The sequence below is a fragment of the Styela clava genome, chromosome 9 (genome assembly GCF_964204865.1).
Source record: "Styela clava chromosome 9, kaStyClav1.hap1.2, whole genome shotgun sequence".
NCBI classification, from domain to species: domain Eukaryota; kingdom Metazoa; phylum Chordata; class Ascidiacea; order Stolidobranchia; family Styelidae; genus Styela; species Styela clava.
Window position 1 is genome coordinate 8,422,424 of NC_135258.1, and position 20,639 is coordinate 8,443,062.

Sequence of the window (20,639 nt, forward strand, 5' to 3'; positions counted from 1 at the left end):
AACAATTGTCCTATTCAGGAATTTCAGTTACGCAAACCCAGTGGTCATATTTTCCGAAAGCATTTTTGAGATCGAGTATGCTATCCTAAACCCTGAGAGTTAACAAAAATCTTATATATATTAAGATTAAAGGGTTGAATGTCTGCATGTCTTTGTTTTAGATAACTTAATCGATAAAAATATCGATCGATAAAAATATCAAAATTTATAAAATATAATTTGTCATGACAGACAGCAATCAAAATAAAAAAAGAACGTGGATTGAAAGAATACCAGGAATTGGGATTATATGTGCGCTGCTCTCTGGGTTATTTTTATCTTTCATTGCTATATTCACAAAAATATTATCTTCGGACTTACATCCAACTCAGATTAGTCTTTCGCGATGTTACGTACAGTTTCTTACACTTCTACCACTGTTGCAATACAAGAGCAATGAAGTCGATATTACTGGACCAAAAAAACTCAAACATTTGTTGTGGGCCAGAGGTTTCGTAGGCTCCGGTGGAATGATACTTTTGTTTATTTCAATTGGCAAATTATCTGCTGGTAACGCCGTCACCATATCTTATCTTCGTTTGATCATGGTGCCCTTTCTTGCTAGAATTTTGCTCAAAGAAAGTTTGACTATATTTGATGGATTTTTTGCTATTTTGTCGATGATTGGAGTAGTCTTGATAGCAAAACCTAGTTTTCTTTTTTATGATGAAAATGAGCAAGAAGATGAAAACGTCATCGGAGTGTTATATGGAATATCGGCAGCATCTTTAACCTCTCTCTCTGTAATCATCATAAGGAAGCTTGGTCGCCAAACATATCCAATGCTCCATGTATTGTACTATGCATTTTGTGGATCAATAACGACAACAATAGTATTGATGGCTCTAGGAGAATTCCAATATCCATGTTGGAAGGATCTACCGATGCTTTTTTCTGTTGGACTGTTGGGTAATTTGGGACAATATTTCGTGACTGTTGCCCTTCATTACGAGCGTGCGGGAACTGTGGTTGTCTTGAGATCGGCACAAATAATAATGGTGTATATATTACAGGTAATAACCACTTATTGAAACTTTTCAGAGCTCATACATTTTTCAAAGATCAAACAACGGCATAAATAAATGGCAGAGTTCTCATTCCCGTTGTGGACAAATATCAAGTTTTTGGGCTCTTTGAATATCACCCGCTGACATTCTAAAGCAGCTGGATTCCAGCTTAGTCACTTATTTAATTTTACGAAAAAAGTTGTCATGTCATTCGGAACTAACCAGCTAATTCATCTGCCTGTGTAATCTTGTTTGTGACCATGCTGTAAAAAAACACATAAAATAGTAATACTCTCCCTGTTAGTCTCATGGTAGTTTGCTTTACTAATATCTGTACTCCATAACCTTGATCGTATTCTAACGGTGTTGCTAAAAGTTAATTTTTTTAAACAATAATATAATCTTTCATTTCACAGTGTGAATGCGGCGTCGCATCCTTTTCTTGTATATTTCAAAAGAAATCTGTGCATATCCGGTCGAAATAAAATGAAACTAATATTTCAACTTTTACTCTCTGAGCCGCTGATTCCAAGCCTTTTTCGTTAAATTCCTGCCTTCGCCAATTTGGGGATTTTTTATTCCTCCCGCACTATGAATAAAAACTACTTTATTGATTCAATCTTCCGTGCATCCTCAGCTGCTGTGAAGCGCGGGTTGCAGTACGACTTTTGTACAATTCAAATACTTTCTAATGTGCATATATATATATTAATGTAGTAATAATAAACTAACGGAAATTTGTAATACTACAGCAAATACAAAGCAAAATTCCTCAATCGGGAGAACTTCCCCGTTGGTAAATGTGGCACTAAGCTTATAGATGAATCCAATGAATATAAATAAAGATTACTCTGATATAAAACAATTTTGTAATACTGTATTTTACGGACCATAAGGCGTACTTTAAATTTTTTTTCTTCTCAAAAATCGATGGTGCGCCTAATGTATGGATCAGGTAGTGCGTACGTATTGCGTACATTCAAAAGTGTACTATTATTTTATATCAAACCGATGTTATTTCCATACAAATCCATTAAAAATATTGAGTTTTTTTGTTTTGTTTAATGAGCTTTTAACGGTGACCGATATATACTCCTTAAAACCGTCTTATATCTGGGTGCGCCTTATACAGTTAATATTCGCAATAATATTTTTACTCCAATTCATTTTGCTTTAGGTTACGATTCTCGAAGACATTCCATCTTACCTGAGTTTGATCGGCGCCGCTTTTGTGCTTTCAACAAGTATAGGAATCGGCCTCAGGAAAGTTATTAACAGTCGAAAGAAAAAGATGGTTTCGTGACCAACTTCGTAAGCTATGCCTTACTGAAGAGGCTCAAAAAAAAACAAGATTGAAGGTTAATTTTTGCTGCGAAGAAAATGATATCAAAAAACAAATTCCCAGAAATATATATGCAAAATACGTTCAGTGTTACTTTTACCCTATTAATGTCATTTTGTTACCGTAACATTATCATATTATGTTACTTTATTTTATATGCAAATGGTGTTCAACGTATATTTATATAGTATTTCATTTCTGGTTTATAGTTTCAGCGCCATATATATGTAATAATTCTATTCCACACGGAAAATATTGACTCCGGAATTAATGCCTTTGATACAAGTATAAAAAGCTTACTATTTACCAAAAGTTGTTAAGGAAATCTTTCCGGATAAATATGTTGAAGACGGATAATCACTGTACTAGTGTCCTCTAAAGACTTTGCAATACCTGGAAATATGTATACGTCATTTTAATAATGCGAAAGATAAATCAAAACGTAGTTGCAATACGTCATGATAGCCGTGGTATTATTTTAGGTTGCATTGAATATATTGGAATTTGATATCTCGAAGTAATTTATGCCTAATCCCAACCAATATGATGATGAAAGCATCGTCGTTTGTTCCGACGTTGAAAATGAAGTGACTCCACATTCAACGTACCGTTAGTAATCAATTGAGACATTGTTTTCATTTTTCACCATTTCAAATCATTAATTCTCCTACTTACCAGTGTTTTTTGGAAGTCATTAAACCTTGAGTCACAGGTCACCGAGCTTAGTTGATGACGAATCCAAATATGAGTACCGGTTCTATCAGAGTGGAGCCGTCGGTATTATGTCTAATTAGGCGGAAGGGGTGGTCGGAAAATTAAGACCCAAGGCACCCCAGAACACGGGCATGGCGATCCAGCTGAACAATAGTAGCAACGCCGATTCTGTCGGTGTCGGTTTGCGCAACTCCGACCAGCGGTTGCTAAAAACCACCATACGACCAAAGGCGTTTCTAGGTAAAATGGCGCCCATGGCAAAGCTTAAAAATACAACCCCTTGATAGTTGGTTGAAAATTTATATTGACTATTATTGAAATGAGATACCTGTACGTTCCTATCGAATACCAGTCTCAGTTATTTTTATTTTCAAATTATTTTACTTAAGCATTTTACGACGAAAGCTTTTTGCCCTTTTTTGCGCTACTGTCCAGCCGACGCCCACGGCTGTCACAACCGGGATACGCCACTGCCTACGACAGCGAGAAACTTGGAGGCTCCGCGAGCTATTCATTTATTTAATAAAATACGGACTTGGCTAATTTTATAACTGTCCAATGAGACAATAACGACATTAATAAAATTTGAAAACAGTAGCGTCGAAATGTGACAATAAGGCGGTGGTAATTCAAACATGACATCTATCAAGTTCTAATAGAGGTCATATTTCAATTGCCGCCACTACTTTATATTATGTTTGCCAAGCGTCAAATTTATTGGTTTTATAAATTTATTGTGGCGCTCCGTAAAGAATATTCAATCTTCACAGGCTCCACAATACCAAAAGTTTGAGAACCCCTGGTTAGACAATGCGCTAACCGCGATGAGGCTCAAAGGAGGCCGAACGCGGCCGATCATTCACTGCATCTACCTTCCAATTTAGTGCGTAAGATCAATATAAGTCAACTATCCCCATGCCAGATCTGGACTGGGGGCTGTATTGAAGCCGTGGTAATCTCGTCGGCCTTCTCCTTAAATATGAAAAATCTTTCAAGAATAGATGCCCAAAATGACATTGGGCATGGATGGCGGCAATCATTTACATAAAGTATATTCGGATTTGAAATTCAAAAAATCCATATTATGTTATTATGCATGACGTATTAAACAAAATAAGGTTATTTATAACAGTATGCATAATCTATTCGATGTGCTGATAAGAATACTTTGTAGAAGCTCATTTCTCAAAACATTTGGAATCACAAAATTCAGAAAAAAAAATTCTCAAGAGCAGTTATATATACAAAACACATATTCATTAGGATAATAATAAAAAAAAAATAAAATCAAGTGTATATGATCTGTTTATATATTTCATAGTGTGGGAGTGTATAATGTGTACCTAGAGTCCTGGACAGTTAAGAATATTGAGTGAAAGGCTCTATCATAATATAACCAGTTCAATTGCGAAAACCCCGACTGTACTGGTGGAATACTAGGGTGCCGTGGAGCCCTGTTGAAAACATCTAGTATAACCAAATTAATCAACTCGAATAAGAAAAAAAATAGAAAAATCTAAGATTCATACGTGTATATAGTACAAAGAATAAAACAAACAACAGTTTCTAATGAGACAATAATATTACTTGAATATGGAAACCTGACATAATTGAAGTGCAGTATTTTACGGCCATAAGGTGCACCGGGTTATTAGGCAAACTTACAATAAATCGCCTAGATTGGGGGGGGGGGGGGGTTGTCCATACATCACCAGACTATGAGACACAACTGGCACTGGTTTTGAGTGAAGGCAATAAAGCACTACCTGATCCTTACCGGCACATTAGCACACAGTCATTTTTTGAGAAATGAAAACAAATTAACAAATATATTGTTTAAAATAGGTTGTTGCACCACACAATTGGGTGGAATTTTTACCAGGAACAAAGTACAATGGCACCACAAGAGGCATTAAAATATGTACAGATAAAAAGTTGAATATTGCATCTCATGAAAAGAATGTCATGAAAGATAACAATTTATAGAGAAAGAAAAAAGTAGACACCAAAACAAGAAGAACCAAACAAGGGTGATGAACAGTGAGTATAAACATAATATGCAAGAAATTCAACATCAATGTAATGCTTGAAACAGGAGTTAGCAATACCAAACTAAGTACACATATACACTATGTACATCACTAAAATCGAAAAACTTCGTGTCTCTGATAAAATAAAGCTCATATGGCACAGAGAGAGTTTATTATTTTTGAGTCAGAATAAAAAAGCGTATTAATTAATAAATAAGTGTAATTCTATGCAGTTTAGTTTGAGAATATACTGGATGGCAACGCTGCCAATGGTCATTGAAGTTAGCCAAGCACAAAATGGAATGGTGACTACAAATGAGGTCATATACTTGATTACATATTTACAAACTATAAACTAGTTTTCTTGATTCATTTATCATCTACGGTCAAATTTAACATGGATAGTAATCCTGTTAAATATGCCAATTTTGAATTCTATATATGCAGTTAATTCATTGGTGTTTTTTAATGATGACACGAGAAGTAGACACAAGTAATTACTTCAATTGGATTCAATCAACCGCGACTTCACAACGCTTCGCCTCCGTTTTCCCTCATTGATAATTTTTCGAATTCCGATTCCAATACTGCTAGAGAAGATCAGTGCAGCTCCAATCAAACTTAGATACGATGGGATATCACCCAAAACAGTGACCTGGGAAATAAAAGAGTTATGGAACACACGAATAAACCAAGAGAGATATAGAACCAATAAATGCTTTAAAAAGGTAGAAGATTTCCATGGATAGAAAACACTTCCATAAAACATATGACAAGACTTCCTGCATTTAGGTGATTAGATTTAGACCATAAATCATTCCAGGTGACTTAAAATTCTTAAATGATGGAAGACGCCTTAAGTCATCTGTGGGTACAAAGCCACTTATCATTCCTGCTTCTACAATGTAATCATAAGATACATAAACAAGAACAGTAAAATAGCAACATTTACCTGTAGAATATAGATCAATATGATCTGAAAAGACCTTAATACTCCAACAGTGCCAGCACGTTCTGTTTGTAAAGCAAGCGTGAGGAAAAACTGTGCAAGCACTCCGACTACTCCAAGGGAAAAAATTCGAGGAGTATCACTCAGGCATGGATATTGAAATTTCCCAACAGCAATCAAGACAATAGTGGTTGTTATTGATCCACAAAATGAATAATACATGACATTTAATGGTGGATATGTCTGACGTCCTAATTTTCTTATGATAATAACAGAGAGAGACATACAAGTTGCACTCATTGTTCCAAACAATACTCCAAGGGCACTTTGTGGCTTTTCACCTTCCGGTAAAGGAAAGAGAAAAGTCGGTTGCGCTATGAAAATCACACCAATTAAAGTAATCACTCCGAAAATCAAATCAAAAATAGTGAGACTTTCTTTGAGTAAGAATCTTGCCATGAAGGGTACTAAAATGACGCTGATGTAGGTTATAGTAACGGCATTTCCAACGGAAAGTTCATCAATTGCATAATACAAAAATATCATTGCTGTTGATCCAACAAATCCACGAGCCCATAAGATGAGTTTTAGCCCTTCTGGACCCATAATATCCACTTCTTTATGCTTGTATTGTACAATTGGTAGCAGGATTAGAAATTGAACTGAACATCGAGACAAACTGAGTTGCACGGGATGTAAGTCGAGTGATTTCACAACAGTGGAATTGATTGAGAAAAAGAAAGCCGAGCATAATGAAAACAATATGCCTATTCCTGGGATTGACATCAAGCCCCATCTTTTGCATCCTCTTTTTTTTTTTTGACTCACAACCTTCGAATCAATCATTACTTTCTGTGAATCGTTGGCAGAATTTTCAATGCCTGTTCCAATAGATGAAAGTGACATAATTTGGTCCGGTGTTCTGTCCACTCAATATAATTATATTTTGTTCTGATGATACCACAATATGTCGACGTTATATTGACCTTTGGTTTTGTGTTGAGTGTTTTAGTAAACATTCTTCTTGTGACAACAGTTTCAAAGTAAGAAAACTTACTTGCTTTTAGCTCAGGTCAGTTAAAACAACATCAAAAGTATTCTACAAACAATAGCATGATATTCAGCTAATACTTTACTAATATAATCTAGAATAGTGAAAGAAATATAGAGAATGATAACAGTTTATCCTTGATTAAAAAATTGCAATTTAAAAATTAAATTTGTTAAATGTGAACACGAGGAATCATTCAAAACTTTGAAACACTCTTTCTTGTTAAACAAATAAATAAACAATCTTTATAGCAGTTACAGTTGCACCTCTTTCAATAAAAATTTGCTCAAAAGTGGGAGCTAAATATACTAATGTCAGATCAGTATATTATAGCTTTAATATATAAATTAGTTTTGTTTTATCAAATGATATAGATTAAATCAAATGATATACGGTAGCTTAAAATTTATAGTACATTAGTCGAAAATTGATTAACACTATAGTGGAAAGCGGGATTTCACAAAAAAGGCGATAGCAGCAAATGATAGCAGTTGCCACTGAACAGTGACGCAAATATCTACACAGATTCATAGCAACCAAATTTTTTTTCTTCATTTATCAGCTCATCAAGGGTATCGCTAGACAAAAGCACTCTGCGCAATAGAAAAGCTAAATTTTAAATTTTTTCTATAAGTTTTCAAACTATGTAAAAAACTAAGTAAACGGTATAAATATGCTGATCAAAATATATAAAATTTCATTGCTCAAAAAAGCAGCAGTGTGATATATAAAGCACTTTTATATTAATAAAAAATCACAGATTCAAAAATTAATCATATCACACTGATCTGGAATTATATTACTGATAAAAATCTCAATGGCAAATATATAAAACAATTACGAACTTCACTACATAATCACAAAAAAAACAGTTACCCTGCAATCATAAGACGTTTTTTAGTATTTTTTTAGGTAGGTAATGATTTTAGTAAATATTCAATAAATTTGTCCCATATGCGGGCGGTACCGTACACTGGAAGAATCAATTTCAAACAGGTAACATCGTAACAGCAACGATTCTCCGACAATTTATAAAACACTACACTGGCTCATTAATCAAAAAATAATAGAAGTTTAAAATACACCCTGAAAATATAAAAGTTGAAAACAAATACTCTAATATCGAACTCGAAATGGAACTAAAAAATCAGAATAAAATTATGACCCAACCATAACCTGGTACACATACTACGGGAGTACCGTAATGTCTTCATAGTCACTTCTTCACTCGCCGCCTTCTTTCATTTATAATTTTTCTTGCTCCGATTCCGATACTTGTGCAAAATATTAGAACGGTTCCAATAATGCTGAGCATGGAAGGAATGTCATTTAGAAAAACAACCTGTCAACAAATTGAACTTCATTACTTTCGAATATGAAAAGTATAAATCTTTGTAGGCATGTAAGGACAAGTGTATAAGTCAACAAATTGAACTTCATTACTTTCGAATATGAAAAGTATAAATTTTTGTAGGCATGTAAGGACAAGTCTATAAGTATAACAACATCACTGGTATTTTTAACATTTTAAATTGAAGCATACCGTAAATTGAGTTAAGCATTAGGTGGTAAAATTGCGCCTGGATATTCTGATTTCAAATGGTTATCTCGACTTTGGAGTGGACCTTCTTGGCGAGATAATAAAAAATTAGTTGTATAGTAAATGATGAAAAACATTCCAATTGTTATTATCTGATGTTTATATCAGGAGTTCAATTCGCTCATCCATGCAGGTTTCTGGCGTTTCTCATACCATATATAATGCAAAAAACTAACAGTGAAAAGAGATTTTGGAACTACAAAATTGATGGTGTATAATAAGAAGCACATAGATTATGACCGTGGATTTAAAAATCGGAAGTGCTTACAACATACATCTGAATAAATTCCCTATTCATTGGCCCAAAAAACTTGCCTTCACAAATAATGATTTTGAATCATGTCCATAATGATCATATATGCCCCTTGTATGGCCATTGCAATATGTGGTATGTTTCTACCTTATGTACTCTAACCATGTACTCATCCATATAAGTAGCAGCTGAATATCAGCCTGGGAGATGGTTTTTGTTTGAATTGGTTTTAGACAACTTAATTTTCCATTGTCCCATTGGTACATTAAAATATGAAAATAAACTCAAGCCATTTATTATAAGTCTATTTGAGTACTAGACTCGCTGTCCATATTGTCTAGAATAAAAATTTAAATCTTAATTTGCAACCAAAGTAAATTTAAAGAGTTAAACAAATATTATTCTTTAGATTCTTCTGGTCAGCAGAAAGCATTCTGAGTTCGAATGAAAGAAGGCTGAATAAAGCGTGTTTAATCAATTCTGAATAAACTTTATCAAACAAAAGTTGATGAATGGATATTGAATATGAAATAGTTAGTCAGCAGAAATTTCACAATGAATAATCTTTCTTGAATATTATTTGTTCAAACAATATGGACCAAAATAAAAATGAATCTCTTATCAGTTGAAATATCAGAATCCAAATAAAACTCGAATGTTCTCACATTATCACAATTGCAAGAACAATGAAGAATTTACAGGGAGTTATTTACAATCTGACAAAAACCTAATCGTAATTATTGAATATATCTTTATTGCAGACTTGCAGTACAATGAGAGTCATGAAAAACAGAGTTTTACGAATTTTTAACCAATTGATGCTGTTCATTGTCTAAATTGTCCTATATGATATTAAAAATACCGGTAGGTAGGATAGGATTTACATATCTATCCCGGGGAAGAGGAAAACTGATAAGATGGCTTAACCATATGGCGAACCACATCATTTCATCATATTACGAGAAGCGGCGGCGAGGTGTCCAACAATGCTCTCACACTAAATTATTCCCCCTGAGTTTGAAAACACAATTCCAGCCTCCGAATCGACAGCCTTGGCATAAGCAGCAAAAACAACGTCAAAATTGTGAAAAAAAATAAATACGGTACCTGTACAAAATATACAACAATGATCTGTAGTGTGAGGAGAACTGCAACTGTTCCTGCTCTTTCATGCTGTAGTGCAAGAGTGAGTGTCACTTGTCCCAAGAATCCAGAAGCCGTCAAAAGAAGTATGATAGGTATTTGAGAGAGACAAGGAGGTTGATACTGCCCAGAAATTATTAAAATAACAGGATCAAGGATACACCCTACTATAGAGTAATACCACGTCACAATGAGATAGTGTGTTTGGGTCCCAATCTTTCGAATCGAGAGATACGAGGATGACGCCATCAAAGCACTTACAAGAGCGCAAATGACTCCAAATGCACTTTCTGTGGTTGTGCTGGACAAATGTGGAAATATGAAAGGAGGTTGGGCTATCAGTATAACTCCAGAAAAAGCAATGAGTGCAAAAACATAATCCATAACAGTGAGACTTTCCTTAAGAAATATTCTGCCCAGAATAGGACACAGCACACAGTCTAAAAAAGCTAACGTGACTGCATTGCCAACAGAAAGATTTCTAACAGCCAGGTAAAATAACATTCCTGAAACTGATCCGCAGAAACCCCGGAGCCACAGAAAAGGTCGTATCTTTGGTGATCCCAGGATTCCATCCATTTTTTCCTTGTAAATTAGGTAGGGAAACAGAAAAATGTATTGTATGAAACAACGAGATGATGCAATTTGAACAGCGTTCAATGAAAGTAGTTTCGCAAGCAATGCATTGAATGAAAAGAAGACACTGCTCAGGAGTCCATACAGAATTCCAATATGTGGTATCTTTATTCTTCTCTTTGATTTATTTTCAGACGATTCAGCCAAGATTTTTGATCCAATATTATTATTGGATTCATCCATTTCGGATTCGGATAGCTGGCCCATGGTTGTTACGCGTTTTTTGCAGTCAGTCCAGCACTCACTTTGGAAACGTCATGGGAATTCAGAAACCAATTATTTATTTAGACTCCAAAACCTCTTACTATTTCATTACACATTACTCTTACCAACATCTGCAAAATTGAGATCGAACATGAACAATCAGCTTCACTGCACAAACTGACGCATAAAGCTTGGATTTCAGGAATTGCTGTTTTTCTACCTGTCGACTTGCTATAATCATAACTTGATACCGGTAGGTTTCTAGTAGGATTAATATACATATTTTTCCGAGGATATGAAAGCTGATACAGTGATAAGACGTCTCAATCATATAGTGAACTCCTGCCTCTCGCCCACCTACCTGTGCCAGTCCCCGCAATGGACGAATCCACTTACTGACTTATAGCTGAGTCATTTAATACACGAGCCACGAGGCTTATACCAAAGTCGCCCTACACAAGGTCAATTCAGACTTTGTGGTCAGCAAGCACACTAGCTCGTTTGTTTTTGTTCCGTCGGCATTGCGCAATCATGTCAGCCATGCGTAAAACATCAATCAAAACAAAAGTTACGCAACGATTGCACAGCATTCGCTGACGAAACGGTGTCGCAAAACGGCAGAAGAACAAAACGAAAAATAATTTCACATTTTCTCATGTGGTTGCCGTCAGTATAAGGATAATGAACACTTAAATAAATCGGCTTCGGGCGTTCAGTAGTACTGAACTCAAGCGTAAATAGGTAAAGGTACACTGTCATTAAATTTCGATCGATTAAAAAGCGAGTTCAGCTGAGGTTCTTTGAAATAAGAAAAAACGAATTGATCATAACAACTGATTTCCTGAATATCAGCTGCTCATTACTTATTCTCGCAAATCAGCTGAATTTCAAAACGCGAGGCTGCTACGCGACATATTTTTCACATTTCCTTGATTAAACCAGCTGCAAATAGTGAAGTAGTTATAAAATAAAAATTGGCTACACAATACAATTTATACGTAATTTGCATTTGACATCACTAAGCGCAAAGAAATTGGTTTGATTTGTTAGAATCAAATATCAAAGGAATCTTAGCACGATGGAAACAAAATGGAGAAGGTATGTGGAATGGAAATTTAAAAAACAAACTTTTCAATGGGTATACTAAATTTGTATGCCTTATTTTTTCAAGAAATTGCAATCTACAAGGATGAAATCGGCAGTTATAACTTAGGATATTCTCGTACAAAATGTGTGTCAACCATTTTTTTAAAGTTTGGTCTCAATAATGGTATGAGACAATTTGTACATAACTCTCATATCTCAACTCCAGTACATAATCAAAATTCAGTAAGTTAAATACAAACAACGTGGATCAAGTCAATGATAGAATAAATACAGTATGACATTATTTGGTAAGATATGCACACGATTTTTATTGGGAAAGTGCCTGATTGGCAGCCAGAAAAAGTTACAAAAAAAATTAATCTAAATAAACTAAACAAAAGTTTACAGATTTGCCGTATTTTAGTGAAGATGCAAAAAAAAAAATGTTGAAACCAAAGTTTATAGTTTTGGTTGAATTGCGATTTCTCCGGTGGTTAGCAATCAATCAATTAACGACTATCTTCCAACTAGGGTGCAACGAAATGACTATCGAAATTTCCTAACCACAAATACCGTCTAACATAATAACTGTTCATTTCAGATGTGAACTAGGGCTGAGGAATTCACGGTTTTTGGTCTCCTATTTTGTTTGCACATATTCGTAATTTTTCATCTTTATCCGAACAACAAATGTCTTCAGTTAACTCAATCTATTAGGATAATAGTCCTACGCATATAATATTATATCAAGTTCATACTTTCCGACCTCATTGCATTGGAGTCCCCTTTCCTAATTTGAGATCTTTTCTTTTCCTATAAGATCCAACAGCAGATCGATCATTGTCATATATGACGCCATGACAGCCGCATTTCCGTATAGGCCAACCGCATTTTCATAACTTACTTACCGACGCCTATGCTACCACGAGTGGAACGCGTCCAATTGAAAATAGCCGTTAACACATTAGCGCTCGGTGACTAATGAATATATATTTCATCTATATTACCCAGTATCGTTTCGAGATTTATAACAATCATGCTACAGTCACGTGTGCAACTTCGGAAGAAACAAGAAATATTACTGATTCTGGCAAATCAGCGGAATTTCAAAACGCGATACCGCTAAGTGACATATTCCTCACATTTTTTAATGAAGCTAGCTGCAAATAGTGGAGCAAGCAATTATGTAGTCATAAAATGGAAATTGACACAATACAATTTATACGTAATTTGTATTTGCTTCAACAGGAACAAAGAAATTGATTTAATTCGTTGGAATCAAATATCAAAAAATTATTAGTGTGTTGGAAACAAAATGAAGAAAGTATGTGGAATGGAAAATGAAAAAAAATATGTTGCTGATTTGGTATATTGAATTCGTATACCTTATTTTTTTCAAGAAATTGCAATTTACAAGAATGAAATTGGACAGTTATAAAAATAGCTTATTATATGAATATTCTAGTACAAAATGTGTTTCAATGTGTTTGGCCTCATTAAGCAGAATCATGGTGTCAGACAATTTGTACATGACTTTCATATTTTAAAACCAGTACATAATCAAAATTTATTAAGTCTAAAGAAATTAATATTGATTACGGTAAGTCAATAACAGAATAAATACAGTATAAAATTATTTGGTAAGATATGCACATGATTTTTATAAGAAAAAATTTCCTGATTGGCAGCTGGAAAAAGTTACAAAAAAAATAATCCAAAGAAACTAAACTAAAGTTTACAGATTTGCTGCATTTTGGTAAAGATGCAAAAAACGATGCAACCAACGTTTATAGCTTTGATTGAATCTCGATTTTTACGGTGGTTATCAATTAATTTACGGCTATCTTCCAACTCAGGGTGCAATAAAATGATTATTGAAATTTCTCGACCACAAATACTGTATAACATAATAACTGTTTGGATGTGAACTAGGGCTGAGGAAACCCCGATTTTTATTGGAATCAGAGTATATTTTAATATCTTATTTTCAAACTTTATAGAGTTAGAATTTTAAACCACTTGAAATTAAATGATTTCAGATTTCCCATACCTCTTCGCCCTGATAGTTAAAGTTTGAACTTAAGAATTTTTATGGCATCCCGTTGTAAAATTACAGGTAATTGGGTATTAGTAATTCAGATCTTCATTCAAAAACCCTCAGGACGTCTACCAGTTATTTCTTGACAACTTTTCACAAAAGAGTTGATGACTTCTGTATTTTTCTTCGGTAAAAATTTAACAAAAGCCCGAAACAGAATTTTACCTCTTTCATCATCTAAAAATATTTTACTCAAAGTAGGAACAAGAGTACTAGAATCCTTTTTGAAATTAATTAACGCACTTTTAAACAAAGCATATGATTCGCCTTTCAACAGGAAGCGAGTTGCTTTTAGGTAAAGCATATTACTTCCTTGTATAAATCGTTTTTCATCCCAATTAGAAAAATCATTCAAGTCGATATCACAATCTTCAGCAGAAGGCTGTTTGTTTCGAACTGAAGTGGAAGATTTGCTAGTATTGTCATTAGAAATACATTTCTCAACTTCCTTATGATTGCCTGAGTTTTGCGTTCGTTCTCCAACTCCTTCCTCTGGATTACCAAGCCTTTGCTTTTGTACATTCAAATTTGGTGGTTCAGATATTTTCTTTCTCTCCACAATTTTAATTTTCTTTTTTGGTAATCCTCTTCTTTGATCATCTAATATTTTATCCATAACGAGCAAAGTTCTTGCCACACGATTGGTCGCTTCTTCCTCAACGATGATTGGTTCTTCTTGTGGGCGTTGCACCACATCTTTATCCAAGGCATCTAGAAGCATGGGGCCTTTTGTTTTTTTCTTAAAATTTTTAATAGGAACGAGGCCGGCTGTATCATCGTCTTCAGATACTCTTCTTCTCTTTGAACTTGTCGGACAACCTGTGCAAGAGCCATTAGGAGTAGTTTGAGGTAAAGAACAGGAATCTGCTATGACCGACGATGGAATATGATTCGACAAATCATTTGACTTCGGTATTGATAAAAAAGTCTTGTTTTTGGTTTTAGAAATTTTATCATTCGATTTTGCGAAATATTGGCTAATGTTGTCTGTTTTTTTCTGTTGCCCCCCAAAAAATATAGTTTCTTTTTTAGCCTCAGTAACGCCACTTGTGCCTTCCCCACATTCATTATTTTCTTTATCATAGTTTTTATCGCCTGAAAGCTGTTTGAGACGCAACTTTTCTTTTTCTAGGATTGAGCAGAAAAATGATTTCACCCTGTAAATGAAGAAAAATCAAATTTGAAAGTAATGTGTGTAGACCAGGGGTGGGTTTTCGGACCGAGGGCCAAAAATTTTGCCCATCTGGACTTGCGGGCCATTTAAGTATGAAGTAAAAGTTACATTTTATGGAAAATATTTACAGTGTTACCAAAGCGAAAGTGGGAAACCATAAGCCTCATGCCCAAAATCAATTTAATCGCAATCCCAACAAATTCCGTTGGTTATTTTTAGCTAAAACATCAAAATTTGGTTTTGGTTCGGTTGTGGCAGCATCAGGCGGGCCAGATTGAATAACCAAACAGGCCAGATTTGGCCCGGGGGCCGTAGTTTGCCCATGTCTGATGTACCCTATCGAAGTATTGCATCAAAAATGAAATTCTGAAAATAAATGATTTGTATTTATAGTAAACTACATTCATTATGATAGGTAGGAATACCACTGATAGAAAGAGTTGCAAGTTACTAATACGGAGATGTTAAGTAAATAGGTATTTTTTGATGTAGTCTTCAAGAAATATTGTTTGACAGAATCCTTGAGGCAAGCTAGTCCAAAATTTGAGTGACAAATCAAGGAAAATGAAAAAATACCAGTGAAAAATCTAAGAATAAGAAGCCTACAAGGGAACAAACTAAATTACAAAATTACCTATACCTTCTCAAAGCCTTTTCTGCATCATCAAATTGGTTAACCCTGGGCTGAATCCATTTGGGAAGTTCGGAATGATTGTCTTTCTTCGTATATCTATAATCCATCAATAATATTGCACCGTAATCATATCTGTGCCTGATAACACGTCCGATAGCCTGAGTCAAAATACAAAGTATAAAATATAATACAATTTAGGAAGGGGCAGTGTCGTCACTAAAAAAGTTACACTAATGGTCAATACCACATTATTTGCTATTCCAGATATATTTAGAAAATATTTTTAAAAATACAATCAAAATTGGGTCAGGTTTAACATAGAAATTTACACAATTCAAATTTATTCTTGAAAACTGAATTCGATGATGGCGAATACTCGAAACAAATTTTGTTTCATTGCTTTTCTCTTGACTTTTACATTTTTAGAAGCTGAGTACAGCTTATTTTCAAATGGACTGATCTCAAAGGCTGGAAAGCATATCTACTCAAAGTAAGATGTTTCTACTACTAATGTAGAAATATTATAATGTGTCTAATAATATTAATAATCTTCTCCAATGCATTGAGTATATTACCTGATTAACAGCACGCAATGCTTGTAATCTGTACCATTCCTGACCGCTAATAACTTTATTTGCTCCTCCTATTCGCAAGTCTTCAAGAAATTCCATTTTTAGACGAACTTTTGGATCCTGAAATAAACAAGTAATAGAACTTTCAGATATACTAAATTTTTTGAACATTTTCAAAATAAGATTTCATTTTTGAGTTTGGAAAGAATGTAGTATACTAAACTCAAACAGCTACACTTGCACAACTAAAACTTTGTGTGACAACTAGATTTGCTAAAGCTTGAGTGATGTCAAGTAAATGTCGGTCAATTACAGTTTCCAACATATACGAATCAAGTATAATTTATTTTTTCTAAGCAATAGAAATCCACCGTACACAAATTAAGATTCGCGCCAGTCAGGTATTCCCCACGTCAACTGGATTATCAAAGGTGGTTACTTAAACTACACCTAACGATTGCACTCGAGCTATATTACAATAAAAGGCACTCTTGTAGTGTGTGTACCAGGTTAGGGTTAGGTCATAATTTTATTCTAATTTTTCCTAATATTAGGGCTATTATGAGTTTGGGGACTGTTTGTGATAGCCAAGTAAATACAACCCCTGCCCATAGGTTTCATTCCTTTACACTACTTGATGTAAAGTAGGCGAACAAAATTAGTTACCTCCATATCGGTACACACACTTCTGGAGCGCCCAACAAAATGTACATCAGCGTTACCTTTGATGGTGGATAAGGTAGACCAATGATGACAACGGCTCTTCCATTTTCATTAGAGAAATCCAAACCTTCTGAGACTTTGCCACGACATATGGCAAAGAATGTCCCACCCTCAGGTTTGGCAACATCTGAGTAATATTTTTCCATGGCTTCTTTCAAACCATTTTTATTTCTCGTCTCAATTGTGCAAGGTTTAATCAAGTCGATCTGCCTGATGAAAAAAGTGACATAAACATGACATACTGATAGTACAAAATGATGCGAAATTTTCGAATTTTTACCTGATGTTCTGAATATTCCAAATTGATGTTCAGCAAAATAAAGGTATGTATCAACTATAAATAATACTGTCATTTTAAAACAGTACCAGTATTTGACTAAGTAAATTTTCAAGATACGACTTTTTTGATTGGATTATCTTAAATTTGATTATTATGCTGAATTTTCTGAGTACCTCTTATGATGAGAAAGCTTACATTTTTACTGGATTTTGATATTGTGAAAGACGTGGGGCATTTTCTACTTATTACAGATCTATGTACCTCATAATATCAGGAGCTAACTCCCTCCATGTCTTGGTGTAAATTTCCATGGCCAAGTAAGATGGGAAAAACACTAGCAATCCACCAGGACATATTCTAGACATTCTAATAAGAATATTTCCAATATCTTGTGCCAGTCTGTAATCTCCTCTAGTTTTGTACGTTGATTCTAAACGTCTTCCTGTGAGTCCTTTCGTTAAAGAAGCAACGAAAACTTGATGATTATCAATGACGTGAGTGTTTTGTAACGTGATCGGGAAATCAACTTGAAGTTCGCAGGTAAAGGATTCAATCGGCGATAAAGTTCCGCTTGTCAAAATTAAATTTTTTACTCCGCAAGCTAGTAAATCTCTCATTGCGTATCCCGGGCTGAAGCACCAATAACTCAGCGTTCTTTGTGTACCCGTAGATTCTGTAGTCGTAGTTTGAAAAGTTTGTTTCCCTCCCCAAGAGTTTTTAGATTTTACTTCGTCTTCTCGAATATGTACGCGATAAAATTTTGATAATTCACTCATCATCATCTCGGTTGCTACATTGGAGTTTAAAAGAGTGGATGGTAGGGTAGGATTTTGTCCTCCCGCTGCACTGAATATGATTTTCAGGATCTCCGAAAACTTTTGTAAAGCTGTTCCTCTAGTTTGAAATGAGTTACTCAGGGTGGAAAGATAAGTCACCACCTTGTCGACAAGATCAATGATTGTCTCATGTGTTGTAAAGTTCACACTCAGAGCGGCCAAAAACTCAAACATGTATCTGTAAAAATAAGAAAACATTGTAACTTTTACACGAGGTGTTTTCAAAGAGTTACTAAGACTCCAAACAAGGCACTTCTGAGTGAAAACTACTTTTTTTGAAAGGACTCCTGGACTAATTAAGGACTAAATAAGCGCATCTGCGTAGAAAGAGAAATAAAAATCTGCTGGAGTGCGCTAGGGCTACATTTTTGAATAAAAATATTCCATATCATCATACCTTCCCTTTTTTGTCAAACTCTTTTCTACACCAGAAAGTGGTATGGCTTGAAGATGTGATTCAAGATGGACGAATAATGCTTTTAACGTTGCTAATTCCTGAAGATTGAATTCACCAAGTGCTGATGACTCTCCTGAAAATATATGGTGGTACACAATTATCAACCAAAAATCAAACTTAAACGATTAAATAAAAGCTGGCATCAAGCTGAACTATCAGACAACTAGTTGAATGGAGAGAGTCAAATGTATGAATGAAACATGAAACTACCATGTACTACCTGAGCGCCCACACACACATAAACATAATAACATACCAGCCTCATAACCATCAGGTACAGTCCCAGTCTCAGAAAGATTTACTGCAGCTTTTAATAGTTCTCCAGTTTCTTGAATACATTTTGCAATATCCATTGATGTTAAATCAAATGAAGCCGATTCTTCGCACATCTTCTCCAGATTATGAGCTTCGTCAAATATAATCACATTGCCAGATACTTCAAGATTATGAGAACGACGTGCTTTCCGATCCAATAAATAATTATAAGGCGTGAAAATGATGCCACAGTCTGCCTCTTTTGATTGCTCTCTAGAAGATGAAAATGATTTTTTTTTTTCAAGTTCAATTCAATTTTATCCACATTCTAATCTGTGATCACATACCAATCTACCACACCAATGACTCTCAAATTTTGACTGTGTGACAAATTTTTGGATCCTTTTTATAAAGATTTATTAGTCATATGTTTGTGTTTATAACTTTATATTAATTGATCGAAACTAATAAAATTAATGTTAATAAATATGATTAAATACACAAAAACAAGCTCAAGTACGCCATTGGTTAAATGTGCATAAATGATAAATTATTTCCTTTCCATAATTTAATTTTAGTAAAATTTTCTCTACAATATCATTTGGCACGAATTATGGTCAATTACAATGGAGAGTATAGCAGATATTGAAAAGAAAAGACAAATACATAAACCAAATTGATATAAAAATGTATGGTAAAGGTCCTATAACCCCTTACAAGTCCAGATATAACTTTTGCTACGTACGGTAAATGGATATTATTTATATACCAACTCATTATTTCAACTTATGATATCAAATAGAGAAATCTGTATATAACCTTGCTGCATAATAAGGGCAGGCACTCCTCTTCTTCCCCAACGCAACCAATTCTTCAATATCCAAAACTTCATTTGTGAATGATCCTGCTTTTCTCACATTTTCAACATTGTTGTAGAAATGACAGAGATGTTTATTAACTTTATTACGACACGAATGAATCATTGCAGTATTGTTGGTTTGCTTTGACACTTCTGGGTGAATACACATTTGCTCCCGGGATCCTAAAATACTGATTTTAGCATCCTTGGCATACGCAGTTCGTTTCAGTTCTTTGACGACTTGAGCTAATTGTGAATGGGTTCTGGAAGCATATATAATTTTTGGGGCCGTTGGGATGCTTTGTTCGGGCTCTTCCCCGGGAACTGCATCGCTAGAGCCCCATCCTAAGGGGTAATCAGGCTCTTTACTATCAGGAATCAAAGACTTTTCCACTGTACGCTTTTTGATTTCTAATCTTCGCCATGCCATGGTTGCGCACAAGAGGCACAAAGTTTTTCCTGTCCCTGTTGGTGATTCCAGTAACGCATTCTTCCCGGTTTGTAATGACTTAATCACACTTTCCATATATTTAATTTGTACTAAATACGGCTTGAAGGGAAATTCAATTTCCACATCCCGCAGTTTGAAAGTAGGCATGGTGAACGGAAGACTTGAATTAGCCAAAAGACTTGACAATTCAGAGGCAAAGTTTTCTGATTTTTTGTTCTTATTTAAAATAATCCATTTTAAACTCTA

General features: G+C 34.7%; 4 protein-coding genes across 4 annotated transcripts; 1 reads left to right on the top strand and 3 right to left on the bottom strand.

Annotated features, from left to right (window-relative positions):
• LOC120339976 (solute carrier family 35 member G1-like) lies at positions 1-2,683 on the top strand. The gene is made up of 2 exons (XM_039408224.2): positions 1-1,052; positions 2,224-2,683. Exons 1-2 carry the CDS (start codon positions 225-227, stop codon positions 2,347-2,349), a joined length of 954 nt encoding a protein of 317 aa, XP_039264158.2. The 5' UTR covers positions 1-224; the 3' UTR covers positions 2,350-2,683.
• A 912-nt stretch (positions 2,684-3,595) lies between these two features.
• LOC120339974 (solute carrier family 35 member G1-like) lies at positions 3,596-7,227 on the bottom strand. The gene is made up of 2 exons (XM_039408221.2): positions 6,085-7,227; positions 3,596-5,787 (listed from the first exon to the last, which is right to left on the bottom strand). Exons 1-2 carry the CDS (start codon positions 6,985-6,987, stop codon positions 5,635-5,637), a joined length of 1,056 nt encoding a protein of 351 aa, XP_039264155.2. The 5' UTR covers positions 6,988-7,227; the 3' UTR covers positions 3,596-5,634.
• An 818-nt stretch (positions 7,228-8,045) lies between these two features.
• LOC120339975 (solute carrier family 35 member G1-like) lies at positions 8,046-11,158 on the bottom strand. The gene is made up of 2 exons (XM_039408223.2): positions 10,093-11,158; positions 8,046-8,474 (listed from the first exon to the last, which is right to left on the bottom strand). Exons 1-2 carry the CDS (start codon positions 10,969-10,971, stop codon positions 8,349-8,351), a joined length of 1,005 nt encoding a protein of 334 aa, XP_039264157.2. The 5' UTR covers positions 10,972-11,158; the 3' UTR covers positions 8,046-8,348.
• Positions 11,159-13,269: 2,111 nt separating this feature from the next.
• Positions 13,270-20,639, bottom strand: LOC120339973 (regulator of telomere elongation helicase 1-like). The gene is made up of 8 exons (XM_039408220.2): positions 19,903-20,639; positions 19,085-19,356; positions 18,769-18,901; positions 17,797-18,549; positions 17,255-17,465; positions 16,536-16,652; positions 15,967-16,118; positions 13,270-15,309 (listed from the first exon to the last, which is right to left on the bottom strand). The coding sequence occupies exons 1-8, from the start codon at positions 20,538-20,540 to the stop codon at positions 14,202-14,204; spliced, it is 3,384 nt and encodes a 1,127-aa protein (XP_039264154.2). The 5' UTR covers positions 20,541-20,639; the 3' UTR covers positions 13,270-14,201.

Bases quoted from the DNA above. Each gene is read 5' to 3' on its own strand.
- LOC120339975 (XM_039408223.2), bottom strand. From the start codon at position 10,971: ATGGGCCAGCTATCCGAATCCGAAATGGATGAATCCAATAATAATATT. The intron at 8,475-10,092 runs GTACCGTATTTA...ATTTGTTGACAG, and splicing joins TTGTTGTATATTTTGTACAG to GTTGTTTTTCTAAATGACAT.
- LOC120339976 (XM_039408224.2), top strand. From the start codon at position 225: ATGACAGACAGCAATCAAAATAAAAAAAGAACGTGGATTGAAAGAATA. The intron at 1,053-2,223 runs GTAATAACCACT...ATTTTGCTTTAG, and splicing joins TAATGGTGTATATATTACAG to GTTACGATTCTCGAAGACAT.
- LOC120339974 (XM_039408221.2), bottom strand. From the start codon at position 6,987: ATGTCACTTTCATCTATTGGAACAGGCATTGAAAATTCTGCCAACGAT. The intron at 5,788-6,084 runs GTAAATGTTGCT...TTTATTTCCCAG, and splicing joins TATTGATCTATATTCTACAG to GTCACTGTTTTGGGTGATAT.
- LOC120339973 (XM_039408220.2), bottom strand. From the start codon at position 20,540: ATGCCTACTTTCAAACTGCGGGATGTGGAAATTGAATTTCCCTTCAAG. The intron at 18,550-18,768 runs GTATGATGATAT...TTATTTTTACAG, and splicing joins AGTTTGACAAAAAAGGGAAG to ATACATGTTTGAGTTTTTGG. The intron at 17,466-17,796 runs GTACATAGATCT...TTTTTTCATCAG, and splicing joins TTAGCTCCTGATATTATGAG to GCAGATCGACTTGATTAAAC.